General features: G+C 40.2%; 2 protein-coding genes across 14 annotated transcripts in view; one reads left to right on the plus strand and one right to left on the minus strand.

Annotated features, from left to right (window-relative positions):
- Window positions 1-333: 333 nt before the first annotated feature.
- Window positions 334-15,097, minus strand: part of LOC106648599 (potassium channel subfamily T member 2) — a 115,544-nt gene continuing 100,780 nt past the window's right edge. For 9 of the 13 annotated variants that reach the window (XM_023459548.1, XM_023459540.1, XM_023459539.1 and 6 more), the window contains 10 exons: window positions 12,297-12,402; window positions 11,805-11,932; window positions 11,055-11,306; window positions 10,196-10,367; window positions 8,544-8,729; window positions 8,316-8,447; window positions 7,498-7,614; window positions 7,211-7,255; window positions 3,855-4,417; window positions 334-3,778 (listed from right to left, as the gene is read on the minus strand). In XM_023459548.1, the coding sequence (XP_023315316.1) occupies window positions 3,367-3,778; window positions 3,855-4,417; window positions 7,211-7,255; window positions 7,498-7,614; window positions 8,316-8,447; window positions 8,544-8,729; window positions 10,196-10,367; window positions 11,055-11,306; window positions 11,805-11,932; window positions 12,297-12,402 (2,113 nt within the window). In that variant the 3' untranslated portion in view covers window positions 334-3,366. The remainder of the gene's footprint in view (window positions 3,779-3,854; window positions 4,418-7,210; window positions 7,256-7,497; window positions 7,615-8,315; window positions 8,448-8,543; window positions 8,730-10,195; window positions 10,368-11,054; window positions 11,307-11,804; window positions 11,933-12,296; window positions 12,403-15,097) is intronic. The other 4 variants (XM_023459543.1, XM_023459542.1, XM_023459541.1 and 1 more) reach the window with 3 other exon arrangements.
- Window positions 12,410-14,717, plus strand: LOC111693806 (solute carrier family 2, facilitated glucose transporter member 8-like). Its single transcript, XM_023459551.1, has 3 exons — window positions 12,410-13,166; window positions 13,223-13,960; window positions 14,037-14,717. The coding sequence occupies exons 1-3, from the start codon at window positions 12,792-12,794 to the stop codon at window positions 14,385-14,387; spliced, it is 1,464 nt and encodes a 487-aa protein (XP_023315319.1). The 5' UTR covers window positions 12,410-12,791; the 3' UTR covers window positions 14,388-14,717.

Genomic DNA, 15,097 nt, shown 5'->3' on the forward strand with positions numbered 1-15,097 from the left:
GGAAAAATTTAGCTTTTCACTTTGTTTTATTTGTAATAAATTTATGTTTTCATGCCGGCTGGCGAGATCGTACCTCGCCAGAGCAATCAATATATATTTATATAGTTTACAATTTTCATCTCTGATATATTACATTACATACATTCGTTTATATCATAATACATTTCTTTTTTTTTAATCGCATCGAAACTTGTCCTTTCGTTCTCGACGTTACATTATCTAATTTTGTTTGAAGGTTGGTCGAAGAAATTTTTCTGGATATTTTTTTGGCTTAAAAACTATGAAGGGTCTTGTAACGAAGAGTTTGTTTTTAAATAATTGTATCATTCTTTATTTACGAGCAATTTGCCATTGTCAATTTAAACGTTTTTTTTTCCTGACAATTCATGAAAAATATTTGAAAAATATTTTTACTTACTTTTAAATACGCTATAAATTCTTTCAAAGTTTTCATCATACGCCTTATTTCGCTTTTTTTAACTGTAAACTGAAGGCCAATTTTTCGCTATTTTCACATATCAAACCCTAAGAGAAATGAAATTGGTCGATATATAATGAATACTAGGCATATACCTTTACTACGGACATTATTTATACGAGTAAAGATTGGAACATTGATTTAAATTTTTAGTAATAACAAATTATCGTAATTATTAATGGCATCATCTTCGTACAAAAATCAAATTACCAAGTTAGACTAAAGTTTATTTTTACCTGTACGCTTTAATATGAAAATTTACTACCTTTCATTATTGCAGCGTATAATGATACTTTTTTACTTTATGAAATTCCAGAAAACAGTTTGCTTTTTAATATCATCGTCAGAGTTGCATTTCCTTACAATAATATTACTGATGGCGCGATGAAAGACAAATATCAACGCTTCACATTAATAAATGAATATTAGTTTTTTTTCTTCATATTTGTTATGTTCATAGAGATACACTTTAATTCTCCTATAAAATTTACGCTGTTATTTTAGGTTTTATTTTTAAAAACTGTTCAGCATTAAAAATTTTCTACCGTTCCTCTTCTATCTATAATCGTTTGTCCAAAGTTCATTTAACGACGAAAGTAATAACCACTTTTACTTAGAAGATAAAACGATGATTTCACATGTATAACAGCTTTGAAATATTAACGAAATAACAATACCGAGCTTCGAAGCTGGGCTAGTTTAATTATGTAGTTAAGAAATTTCGATCCAGAATGTGGATCTCAATTAATAATAAAATCTTGATTTCCAAGTACTAAATAACGCGAATAATGCGCACACTTTTGACGCTCAGCGCTTTGTAAGTCTAATTTTACACATCTTTTTGACATATTCATTCTTAATTCATTATTTTTACTTTACCCTCGCCCAAAACCTTGACACTTGACAAAGTGTGCTTTCTCTAGAAACTAACAAACGAACTTCGTTTGAATGTATTTTTTTTTATTTAATTATTTAATTTGTTTATTTATTTACACAATTCGTATTAATGATAAAATTTTAATTTATATACGCAATTTAAGGTGAGCGAAATGTAGAAAAGAAGGTACCCGAGAATTTAATTGTAGAAGTTACCCAGTCAACTGTCAAGATGAATAATAGATTGTCTGAAATCAGGAGTCGGTAAAAATAAATTTGATAGTCGATCATTGTACATTTGAGTTTTCTTCGAGTCAATATTAAATTTAAATAGAATAATTTCGTTTGAAACGTAAACTACATTCACAATCTTAAGTGTTAATAAATACATGTTTATCGTTTTTTTGTAACGAACGCGAGATAAGAGAGCCTCGCTCGCGCTTTCAATAATAGATACATTTTTTTGTAAGGTCCCAGTAATTTTATCCATTCCACATTTTTTTCTTCAACACACAGTTTTTAACTAGTTTACAAGCACCAACATGATTTTTCTTAAATATTTGACGATGTACAAATCGATTTCCGCTCGCATCCCAAAATCAACGGGCTCGAAAACAAGTGCCGCATAATGAAACAAAAGGATACGCGTATATTTATGTCGAAAATTGTACAGCAAAAACACGTCACAGTTTACACGATATATCGGTTAACGCTATATATAAACTCGTTTTTTTTTTGTTTGAACACCTCTACGAATATAGTAGTACTCGCACGCTGAAGCGAATTTTACGTTATTCAGCTCGCGTGATATGAATAAATTTCATTAATAATAGATTTCTTATAAATATATTGTTAATAGTTGAGTTTTTTCGTTTTTGTTTTCTTTCGTTTTTTTTTCATTTTGCATTGTTCTCTAGTACAAAATTATCGACCGGGTATGTGTGTGTATAGTTATTTACTTTTTATATAAATAGGCAATCGCATATCATTCTTTTTTTTTTGACTTATTTTCTTTTTGAAGGACACTCGAAGTCGCTAAATATTAAATAGAATTTCTTTTCGTTCAAAATCGCCTAACTTACACTTTGATGTCTTGTTCATTAATTAATCTTTTTATATATATCTATATATCTGTATAGTATAGCTACGAGTTTCAACAACGCACGGCGATCGAGTAGCACCGCGCCGTTGAGTTTGGCAAACGTCAGGCATTTTGAAGCCCTTTATTTGCTTAAAATACACAACATTCCATTTACAAATACACGCATCGGGGTTAAAAATTGTTGGCGTGGCGATCTCGTCTCGATATTCGACCACAGATTTGAGAAATTAATTGTATTTTGATGTTTAGTTTTCAAGTGGCTCGTATGCTGCCTTTTGGTTGTTCTTCACATCATCACTACCTTTATGTACACGAGGCTCGATGCAAAAAATTTCAATCGGTTTTTTTCAGGATACGAAAAATAATAATAATTCAAAAAAATAAAGTAAAGTCGTTTATCAATAAGTTTCCTTCGAGTTATAAAAGTTTTGAAGTTTGAATTATTCTTCTTTTCATTGAATTTAATTGTTGCTTTTAATGAGGCGAGAACCAGAGAGTAACTTTTTGCATCTTTCTAAATGAGCGCTATAAAATAAAAAAATAGAGAGGACGACAACAAAAATGCTTAAGCGAGCGATACCGCAGCTCTAAAACGTGGATACGACGTACTTCGTCGAGTCCTCGCACTATTCGGTGGTTATACATTAAACATCCATTGTGTTTTATTTTCACGTTCCGAAATACATACGAGACAGAAGCCACGTATGTGCGCACGAGCTTACAATATACTTTTTTCTTTTCTTGTGTTATATATACAGAGTCGGGCTGCTACATAATAACTATATGTATAAGAGAGTCCTAAAGCATCTGTTGCATTGGATTGTTGAATTTTTTTTACCGATGTGGGGCACGCTTACAGCCACTTGTTTCTCATGACACCGGAGAATCTGCGCCCCCACATGAGGTTGTATCATACGATCGTGCCCTGTATGTGTTGGGGATCCTGCTGGGACGACGAGGAGGAGGAGCCGCCGGCACCCTGAAGCTGTCCCGAGGACGAGGTCGACTGGGGCCCGCCGCCGTAGGCCGAGGACGAGGAGCAGGACGGCGACGGATCGTAGAGGCCGCCCATCGAGCCGCCGAGGCCGGAGCCGAGCCGCGCCGAGAGGACGGACATCGGCGGCAGGCCGACGTCGAGAATACCGGTATTGCTCGCCGTCGTGCTGCCCGACTGGCTGCCCTCCTCGGGCGGCGTCACCTCCAGCCCGATCGAGTCGTTGAGGGCTATCTTGATGGGATTGTGATTCGAGGGATGCGACAGGGCGCCGAGACCGATGTCCTCGAGGCTGCTCTTGCGCCTCGCCGGAATGCTCAGGCCTTGTCTGCGAGCGACCGAATACCAAATTACAGAGATGCTCTCGAGCTGGTCGATAGATGTTGAAAAAAAAAATAACGTACCTCAGAGAATTGCTACGTCTCAGTAGGATGTCGTCGACGACGCGCAGCGAGTTGGAGCGACCCCTCAGACTGCCGGACACCGTGGGGCTGTCGGGCAGCGAGAGCGAGTTGGACTTGGTGCTGGAGAGCGGTGGCGCCCTGGCGGCGATGCCGATGCCGGAGCCGCGACGACTCGCCGGCGCGCCGCCGCCTCCGCCTCCTCCTCCGGGCCCGCCCACCAAACCGCTCGCCGTCGAGACCGCGGCGTTCATCTGGGCCACCAGCTGGGCCGAGCAGAAGCTGATGTTGCTCTTGCGCCGCGAGTTGTGACGCTCGAAGGTCTTCTGCGCGGAGAAGGGCGACGGCCTCACCAGATAGACGATGTCGCCCTCCTCGAGCTTCAGATCGCACGACGGATTGATGATGACGTAGCTCAGGCTGTTGCGCTTCTCCGAGACGTCGTCGTAGTCGGCCACGGGCAGATTGAGCGACTCCATGCGCGAGCGCACGAGATTGGCGATCTCGGCGCGCTCGATCTGCTGGGTGTGATTGTCGCGCGCCTCGTCGCCCATGCTCACCGAGTACTGCCGGGGAAAAAACAAGAGAAACGGAGAGACGCCGCGAATTAGTGATAATCGCTTTTTGAACGAGGCGCGTGATGATAGGCGGCGATCGGCTGCGGCGCGACAAATCGGCAGACGTCGAGATATCGTGAAAATTATATTCAACACAAGTTTCTTTATTATCTATGTTTAATTTTCCACGATTCTCAATGTCCATTTCCTTGGGTAGAAATGCTCAACTTTATTAATGGACTAGTGACCGAAAAAATTACTATAAATTGACTAGTTTTAGACGATTTTTATGTTATAATTATAAGATAATTTAAAAATGATAACTCATGTATTTTGAATACTTTGAGCAGTTTTCAATCACTTTGAATAAGGTAATGAAACTTTAAGACTTCACCACTAGATGACGAGTATAATATCTGTATCTTTAAATCTGCAAGTGGCAAAGTCGAACTAAATGTACAAGTAAAAACAACACGGTTAAAAAAAATTCCAGTAAGTCATACATTGGCAAATTGTACATGAAAAATTTCTATGTTGGCCAAAAACTAGCCAGAGATTATTGAGCATTTCTACCAGGACTGCATAAGTATGTATTATAAAGCTTGTGTCTTATATAGGCATCAAAAACAATCGTGCGCAACTCCATATAGCCTGGTATATAATAGAAAAACTTCACTTCCAACAATGTATTATGTGTTTATTGCTATAATATGTCAAATCGGTGCATGATACTTGTCTATTTTTTTTCTTATAATTATCAATACTTAGACAATAACACCATATTATAAGACAACAAAAATTTGAACACAGTGTACGTTATGCAGTACTTTGGTATCATTGATAGACTATAATATAGCTTCGTGTTTGTGAACTCACACACAAAAAAACGTGCAAAAATCATGTATTTTGCAATAATATCGCTTCGAATGTGTAACACCAAAATTATTTTTATAGCTTTTTAATTGGTTCTACTTTAAGATGTTTTTTTTTTAAATTTTTGCGATGAGCGTGAAGGCGCCTACAGTGATTCATCGGTAACAATGATGAGCTTCCGTTAATTTTTTTTTAATGATTTTTTACGTCGAAAAATATAACTGATGATTGTACACGCCGACAGACGCAGTCTGCAAATTCCAAGGGGTTATCTGATGCACTCGAACGTAATTTCCTTCATGGTATCTTATTTTATCGAATTTTTTTTTCCTTCGAATCGCTATATATATATGAGCGCGCATGATGCGATATAGGTCGAGTGTGAAAAGAATGGAGCGAACGAAATATTTGCCGCGCGCTACAAGTACGAACATTTACTCAAAGGAAATAAGCAAGGCAAATATATGTGTAGTCAACGACAAATACGGTATGTACAAGTATCGATTTTTTTTCTCTCATCCAAATCAATGCTCGAGCCTTCTTTTTACACTCGATTCCATCCACGCAAGAGACGCGTCTCGGGCGGGCTAAAACCCAGAGCGACGAAGCTTCCTCTACTGTTCCAAAAAAAAAAAAAAAAAAAAAAAAAAAAAAAANAAAAAAAGAAAAAGATGATCTGTCCTCTTTACTTCTGCTCGAATGGGTAAGAGCTGAGAGTGCACGAGCCGATGTGTAAGGGGGGGAGGAGACAATAGACACAGATAAAAAACACATACATACACACACTTAGGATTGAGAACGAAACTAGGCGAATTCAGTCTCATGCTCGTGTATATAGATACTACATATCGTTTTGTTTGCCGAATCGATCCTTCTGTCTCTCTCTTTCTTTCTTTTTTATCTTTACTCATTTCTTTTACCGTTTTGTCGTTGATATGGTGGTGGTGGTGGTGGTCGCCGTTAAAACCCATGATATTTTGCTTTTTAAGGTGCAGAGCGGTGCCGTCGCCATGTGCCAGAGCTTTCATACGAATTAAAAAAAAGGAACGTCGGAGAGAGACGCCAACAAAAAAAAACAAAAAAAATACCAGAATAAGAGAGATGTAAAGAACTAGATAAAAAGTAGAAAGCATATGCATGAAAAGGGTTGTATTCAAATTAAAAAAAAAAAAAAAAAAACTAAAGATAATATTTGAAAAGTGTTTATGTTCAAACAATAGGGCATCGTTCGAGTGTACACGCGAAATAAAGAGCTGAATTCCATTTTCGAGTGGAAACGCAGTACAATTTTTCCTTTTTTTTTTTATCGACGTGAAAGCCATTATGAATAATGTGCATTATAATGAAAAAATCAATACGATCTATTCAACGTTTTGAATTTTCGATCGTATTTGCCCGTGCGCCCGTCAATAGGGACGATGCGCGCGAATATTGCGGGGCCAAAAAAAAAGTAATGAAATGATTTTCTTTTTATTTTCATTTTACCTTCAAAATTAGAGACAATTATTTATTTCAATTAAATTTACCACAAATTCAGATGAGCTAAAGTAGGTACTATAGGCACAAATAACACAAGCTGCACTCAATAGGACAGTGCCGAATGAGATTCTAGACGCACGGGTCAAGAACACACTTAATCTATAAATCAACGTCATGCCTTGCTAGCACTTGGCAATAGTAATAATAACAATATATTGAAGAGAAAACCAGAAATCATAATTTGCAATAAAGAAAATCTCGTATCGGATGTAAGCTGTACACTCTGAACAATTCAAATCTAAATAAAAAGTAACAGTACTTGTATAAGCGCAAAAACTCAAAGCGTGTCAAATAACCACATAACTAGAAACTATATCAAACTGTTAAATTATGTATACAAAAAAACGTTCAAAACCACACACGTATATAAAAATTAATAAAAATATGTACAGAAAAAGAGAGCCGATCGCAGCGGGCCACGGAGTGGTAGTTGTGCTGGATACAGAGACACGTATAATAGGGTATGATAGGTCGGATAAAAACAGAGAAAAAAATTAGATTAATTAGACAAGAAGATATATTGAAGAACAAATGAATATTATAATTCTTTTTGTAATCAAATATACTCTTTTTTTTCTTAAAAACTTTTTTCTGTGAAACGAGTCGAAAAAAAAGTAAAAAAAAAAATGATAATAATAATAAGAATAATAATTGTTAAGTATATGCATCATACTTACAGCTGTGGCGCCTTTCTCGCGGGCAGTGGTGCAATTGGCTAAGCAGGACGCCGCCGCCGCATGGCGTATCTTGTACGAGACGCCGACACCGGCGTCGCTTTCCGCGTCAGAGTCACCCTGTTCCCGATGGTCGGCGTTTATGGATTTTTTTTTGTTTTGTCGTTGTTGTTGTTGTTTTTGGTTTCAAAATCATAAACGAGAGAAACCGAAAAATGAAAAGAAAAAACCAAGCATTTCTCTACTTGCACTTACGTTTTTTTTTCATCAGCCGCCTTGCTTATTTATAATCATTCTCTCAAGATTCGAGTGCACGTGTTTTCACGCATACAACATACGCATCCATTGTTAAAATTAGTTTTCATCTCAATTAAATAAAATGTTTCGTATAAAAAGTAATAAAATTACTATATCAGTGTTCAGTAGAGTATCGTCAGATAGGTATAAATAGTATACAAAAGACCATTACAATCATGCTCTATCCATACATTCAACGATCATTCTTTGGGTACGAAGTATGTATAGGTACTCGATGCCCTCGTCCTGCAAGAGAGCTCGTTTACTCGAGAGACTTTTGTTGGCTAATGGGTATGTATACTGTCCTTTCTCGAACGTGTGTGTTTTTTTTTCTTCCTTTCTTTACATTCGCGTGTACCGGAAATCCATCGGTATCGTATACGCAATATAATAAATCGAGAAAAATATGTCGTCCAAAGCGCTTGTAAGGTTTATATTCGACGTATCACATGTATGTAGGAGGAGAGGGGGGGAGCAAAAAAAAAAAAAATAAGAAGAAAATAAGTGCAGAAAAAGGCACTTACGTGCGAGGTGTCGACTATCGACGTGTCCTGCGTCCTGTAAATGCCGATGGGGATTTCACAGGTCGTCGAGCACAACTTCTGATACAGCCGGCCGTAAGTCCTTATCCACATGTCCTCCTTCGTTATTTTCATCTTTTGTCGAGAGAGCGCATGGAAATCAGTAGCGAGACGATGAAACGTTTGAAGCAAAAAAAAATGAATGAAAGACGGAAAGAGGTATAAACTAACCGAGGTTAAAAATCCGGATCCGGGGGCCTGATCGACGCCCAGCAGCAGGCGCACGAACGTTATCACGTAATCCTTGACGAAGGCTTGATAGAGCAGAGTGTCGAGCATGGAGGCACTGAATACGCTGCCAGCAGCGAACGGCAGACGAAACATGTAGGATATGTGCGAGCCTCGTTCTTTCTCTCTCTGCGTGTGGTTTTTCGTGCGGCGAAGATTTAGAAAAAAAGCCTCTTTTAGTACAGTCTTCGGAAGACGTTTGATTTTTTTTTTATTTTCACTACTTACGGGGAGATTAGATTTTTTTATACATATATATATAATGTTAGATATTTATATATCATGTATATACATAATTGCAGAGTTATGTATTATACACAACGATTTTTTTTCAAGCACATGCTATGGGCCCACCGGTACATTTCGCCAAGATTTTTCACTTAAGTTCATTTCGTTTATTAATTTTTTGTTTTCTTTCATTTCGTAAAGATGGAAAATTTTTCAATTAATTTTAATTAAATCGAGCAGCGACCAAAACTAATAACGATATAATACAAAGCTTTACTTGAGGCAAAATGTTAGCGATGATTCGCAATAGCTTATCTAGTCTAAAATATATGGCAAAAATCAGCTTCTATGAGATACACGCCGCATGCTATATACTACGATCAATTAAAAGAAAATATTTCAATAATTACTGGCTACATCGCACAGGATGCTAAACTACGTTTTTCATTATGTTATAAGCACTCGAGTCTAGAAGCGATTCAAATACTCGAATACTTTCATGTTTTACTCTTCCGGGCCAAGGTTTTTTAAGTCGATTTTATGCATGATTGTATTGCGAGCAAAGAAACGTGATTTATTTACAAAATTTGTTCAGAGGTTAATTCATCTAATACTTCTAAACAATAACCATGCCTCAGCTAACTATGACAGATATATATATAATATATATATAGTTTGTCAAGCAAATTCTAGAAGTGACATCTCGACCTTAGTTCACTGTTTTTCATAGCTGCATTATTCCATCCTCGCAGCTTCTTCTTCTCTCTTTTTTTTTCATCGTAACGCGTTTAAAAAAAATTTTCAATTAAAAATGCGTTACTTTGAACCTGTTATTTCTGTTTTTCTTTTTTTCTTTTTACTCGGCGTTAATACTTGAAAAAAAGAAGCAATGACGGCCTTAGACGTTTTACGATACGCTTGTAAAATAAGTCGATAAGCTTTCCGACGACCAAAGTGCAAGAGCAGGTAGCATAAGTAGCACTTTAGATAAAGTGGATTTCTTTTGTCTTTGCATATAGATACGTGTGTACGTTTATCTACACTTTGGGCTTTTTTTTCTTCAATTTCTTTATTATAGAGTTGTTTCGAGACAAAATAGTAAGGAAAAAGAAAAGAAGTTGCGAAGACGGACAATAGGTGCACAGCTATATAACCTAAGTTCGTGATACAGCTCATCGATAAAACCATCGTGTGTAAATACAACATTATACATCTCGATGCGACCGTTTCATCGATGAGTATACGTGAGAAAAGACGAGAAAAAAAAATCGAATGAAAAAAAGTATAATATAAAAATATATATTATATATATAATATAATAATTAATATTATTATCAGAAGATCAGAGTGAGTGATTTTCATGTTACCGGGGAGCCCAGCGTAGGCTCAGCGGGGTAGTTGTCACCGGAAGTAGTACTGAGAAGTACCTTTTCCATTTTGCTGAGATGCAGAGCATACTTGTCGTGGGCACGGAACTGCATGAAGCGCATGTTGCTCGACTGCGACAGTTCCGTGATACTCTTAATGCTCGGAAAGAATCTGTTGTCGGTTGGTTGGTTGATTGGATGGTCGGAGTGTAACGAGACACATGAGATAGAGAACAGAGAAAAGCATATTGATTCAACTTATTTCACTATTCAGCGTGTATGGACGAAGCCAAGACGAGAAATTGATAATTATTCCAAAATTTTAGCCATTCCTCGTAGATCAACAGGGCCTTCTGATCTTTTATGGGGTGAATTTGAAAAAATATTTGAATCATGATTTTTTTATCACGATTATCTAATGGTTAGACTATGACCAAATTTTAGGAAAAGTTGTATTCTGGTCTTTCGAAGAACATATTTCAATATGAACAAATTTATTAATGGACTATTGTGCTACTTTATTATATTTAAAGGGATTTTTTAGTAGATATGATTTTTAAAATCCTGATTCAAATATTTTTTCTACTCACCCCATAAAAGCAGAATAAAATTTAAAAAATGATAATCCAACTTTGAGATTCTGTAGATCTTCGCGAGGGATAGAAATACGAGGCTGAAATTTTACAATATACTCTGTAAGACCTAGTTTCTATTGCATTTTTTGGCGTATCACGCTCGACGTGGCTTTATACCCACATATTATACATCGCACAGCAGCGAGGTGCAAATTGCCGGCGCGCACGTGTGATTTATGACCGCCTAAGAAAGTGAGTGAAAGATAGATAGAGAGATGGCTTACTTAAACATGGTCTGCACGGCGACGATGGTGTTGCAGTCGGCGAGGGTGTCCTCCTCGGCCGAGTTGTTGAGCTCCTTATTGACGACGACGACGTTCTCGGCCAGGGTGATGCCGGCCCTTAACAGGTCGTCGAGGCAATCGATCGAGCCGCGCATCCAGTAGACCAGCGGGAAATACGAGATCGCGTCCAAAAACGCGATCTCCGGACGCCTCTCCAGTAGCAAAATTATCGGGTTCAGCGAGGTTTTAGATCTGCGCGCGGGAGGAACGAGAGAGAGCAATTATTAGCTCGAGTTGCTGCCCAGCCGCTCAATTATTTTTACATCGAATGAACAAAAAATAATAATAATAATAATACGTTATATAAGACGAGATCTTGGCAATTACTATCTGGCCACACACTGATTATAATCTGATGAAAAAGTGAAAGAAAAAAAAATCCCCGAGAGCGCAAGGGAATAAATCCCTCTCTTGTAAGGAAGCTCGACTTATATCTATATCGTCGTAGTACGCTCGGCTCTTACTCGCCCGAGTAGCAGCTAAGTTGAATTTAAAATTCACCTTGCCCTTTTTTTGCTTCTCTCGCGGCGCGCGCGCAGTGTGCGCACAAAGCAGAGAGAGTAGCGCTTACACTACTACTACTAGTACTGCCAACTCTCGTTTTTTATATCTACATGAAAATTAAAAAAAAAAGGAAAGGGAAAAATTTTTTATACATAGGTATAAGTAGGTCTATGTTATATACGGTACCTGAAGTGAGCCCGCAGCGGTATAATAAAATTATAAATGCCATTACTGGCATAATCTGCAGCCAGTATGATCGTTTTATTCTGCCAATTGTATTCCTTGGCGTTTCTATAGCTGCAGTGCTCGCAGACCTGCCCAGCAGACAGAGAGAGAAACAAAATGCAGCGGAATAAGAAGTTAAGATATATAAGTAAGTAAGTAAGAGAGGGAGAGAAAAAAATTACAAGGATGAACTTCTGAGTTTTCGTATTCTCGAGGCAAAGGAAAAGGGAGACCGCAAATATAGCATATCTATCTGAGGGATGGGAAGAAATCTTGTTAAGCTACTGCTGCTCCGGTTGGTTACTAGGCTAGTACTAACGGTAGTAGCTAGTGGATGCACATGCGGGAGTAAAAAAAAAAGGAAGAACGAAAAAAAAAAGAAAAGAAAAGGAAGAAACGTCTCTCGTCTATACGATGACGTATCGGCAAACATATATGTATATAATATAATACCTGCGCGAGCTGAAGACAGCAAAGAGGTTTTTTCTCTTTGAGCAGATAACAAAGAGTCGGCGAAACACCGATGAACGGCGAAACAGGCGGGAATCCCTTGACGATCCTGCAACATCGGCAAGCACAGACAGAGTTTTACATTTCACAGTTGCGTGGCGGTGGCACGTGTGTACGTCGCGATAGTAGTTAAGTATACGCCGATGACGGCAACAGAACGAAAAAAAAGAAAAAAAATAAAAAAAGAAACGACAAATTTTATGGATTTTATTTCAACTAGCGGCGGTACAGCGGCGGCTATTCCAATTTTCGTCGACAGCTCACCCTGAAGGAAAATGACTTACTTATAATTAACTCGCAGGCAACAGCAGTGCACGCATTTTTTTATCGGTTTACGTTACGTGCACAACGATAATAAAGTCAAACGAGCAGACGACGCAGGCGCATGCAGACATGCAGGAAAGCGCATGCGATAATAATGCGTGAAGCGAATCGTCGATGGACTCGAGCTCGTTCAATCGGCACTTTTTCGGCTCCGTTGCATCGCGTGAGTGTATAAACGAGCTCGAGCTTTTCCCTTGCAAATCATTATCAATTATTGTTGCAGTGAATCTCGGGGCACTGTGCGTCGGTCTGGCGATCGGCTGGCCCGGGCCCGCCTTCGCTTATCTCTACGGCGACGAGCACACGCAGCTGGATTACATCGACGAGACGTGGGTCGAGTCGGCGATCAACGCCGGCGCCTCGCTTGGTAGCATAGCCTCGATCTTCGTCACGGACGCCTACGGGCGCAGGCCGGCCTTTATGCTGTCCGGCTGCCTGCAGATCGCCTTCTGGATCGGCCTCTGCGTCTCGGGCCATATCAACAGAATCGTGTGAGTCTTGCGCATCCTCTTCTCGTTTGTATCTCAATGTTTTAACGTCGTCAGTGGATCGCCTCGTCGGCCTTCGTCGCGGGCCTGGGCGTGGGCGTCTACGCCGTGGCGGCGGTGCTCTACGTCGCGGAGATCGCCTCCACGGAGAATCGCGGCCTCGTCGGCGGTGCCATAATGCTGTCCGGCTATCTCGGCGTCTTCCTGATGAATCTGCTGGGCTACCTCGTCGACGTGGCCATCGTCCTCGACCTGATGGTCGCCGCTCCGCTACTCTTCTGCGCCAGCGTCTGCTTCCTCATGCTCGAGTCGCCCTTCTATCTCTTCCAGACCGGCATGGTGCTCGAGGCGAAGATCGCCCTTAAGAATCTGCGCAATCGCCGAAGCGTCCTGGAGATCGAGCCCGAGTACCAGTCCATGGTCGTGTTCTTCAACTCGAGCCTGGCGAAGCCCGCGGGCCGTCTGCTGCTCGAGTCGCTCTGCCCGCTGCGCGAGGAGCTGCGCAGTCCGCTGGCGCTGCTCGTCGTCCCGCTGCTCTGCGTAAGTCAGATGCTCGGCGTCGTCGCCGTGTCCAGTTACGCCCTGCTGCTCCTCGAGCAGGTCCTCGAGCAGCCCCAGGCGGGCAAAGTCGTCGCCTCCTTGGTGGACGTGCTGTCGATCGTCCTGTGCCTGCTGGCCATACAGCGCTTCGGGCGCAAACCGCTGCTCACCTTCAGCATCGTGGGCTCGGGCCTGTGCTGCCTCGTGCTCTCCGTCTACTATCTGGCCAGCGAGGAGAGATGCCTGACCAATGCCGTAAGCTCACAGTAATTATCGCACTGGATTTTTTTCTCGATTCTTTTTCACGTTTATATTCGTCGCTCGCACACAGCTGCCGAAGGAAAGCAAAATCCTGCCGATATCCGTCATGTGCCTCTACTACGCGATCTACTCGCTGGGCTTGACCCCGGTCCTGCCCATAGTCACCGGCGAGATCTTCCCCAGCCAGGCCAAGAGCGCCGCAGTCGGCATATGCACGTCGCTCGTCTATCTCGTCGCGTTCTGCATGCAGCGCTCGTACGAGGCCCTGAACCAGCGCGCCAGCTCGTGTCTGGCCTTCGCCAGTTTCAGCCTGCTCGGCTCCATCGGGCTGCCGTTCGCCGTCACGCTGCTGCCCGAGACCAAGGGCAAGAGTCTGCTGCAGATACAGAACGAGCTCGGCAACATCATGATGAATTATTAAGACTATAGCGTGGCTGCTGCAGTGTTCCTTCGTTACGAAGTGCGCGAACTTTTGGCATCTGCACCTGAGAGGAAGTATTGGCTTGCGAGTCCGTAATCTTTTTGATCGATACCGAATGCTTCGGATAGGCCGGAAAGTACTTTAGTCATTCGTAAACTAATTTTCATGCAGTTACTTTTAATTTTCTACATTTGTAATGTGTAAAGGGATACCGATGATTTCTAGACGTCCGCGTAGCTTTTTCAAAGTATTATTATTGAATATGTGCACCCATTCATTATTGAGGTAATCTTTGATTTTACTTATATGGTTGATTCTCCTGAAATCTGCTTTTTGCATGTCTTTATGCCATATTCTTAAACTAGTGAAGATGAGCCAAAAGTGGTTCGGTCATTCATTCAATATTGTTGTATTCTTCATGATAGGACATAAATATTTCAATTTTTTAGGGTCAGTTAAATTTGCCGTGAAGATATACATGCCAAATGTCACCTCCGTGGCATGTCTACATCTCAAAATCAACTCATTTGCATGTATCATGCATTCTCATTAGCACCTGACCCTATAATAACTATGAGACCAGCTTCTATACATCCAGAGTAAAGTTTAAGTCTATTATAGGGCTTTGAAAAATGTTTTAAAAAAATTTCCCACGCAATTGAAAAATGTCTCGGATTTTAATCATGCTTCTGAATAATTTCAAACATACC

This window comes from Trichogramma pretiosum, unplaced genomic scaffold (genome assembly GCF_000599845.2).
Source record: "Trichogramma pretiosum strain Unisexual culture from Peru unplaced genomic scaffold, Tpre_2.0 scaffold7, whole genome shotgun sequence".
In the NCBI taxonomy this organism is placed as follows: domain Eukaryota; kingdom Metazoa; phylum Arthropoda; class Insecta; order Hymenoptera; family Trichogrammatidae; genus Trichogramma; species Trichogramma pretiosum.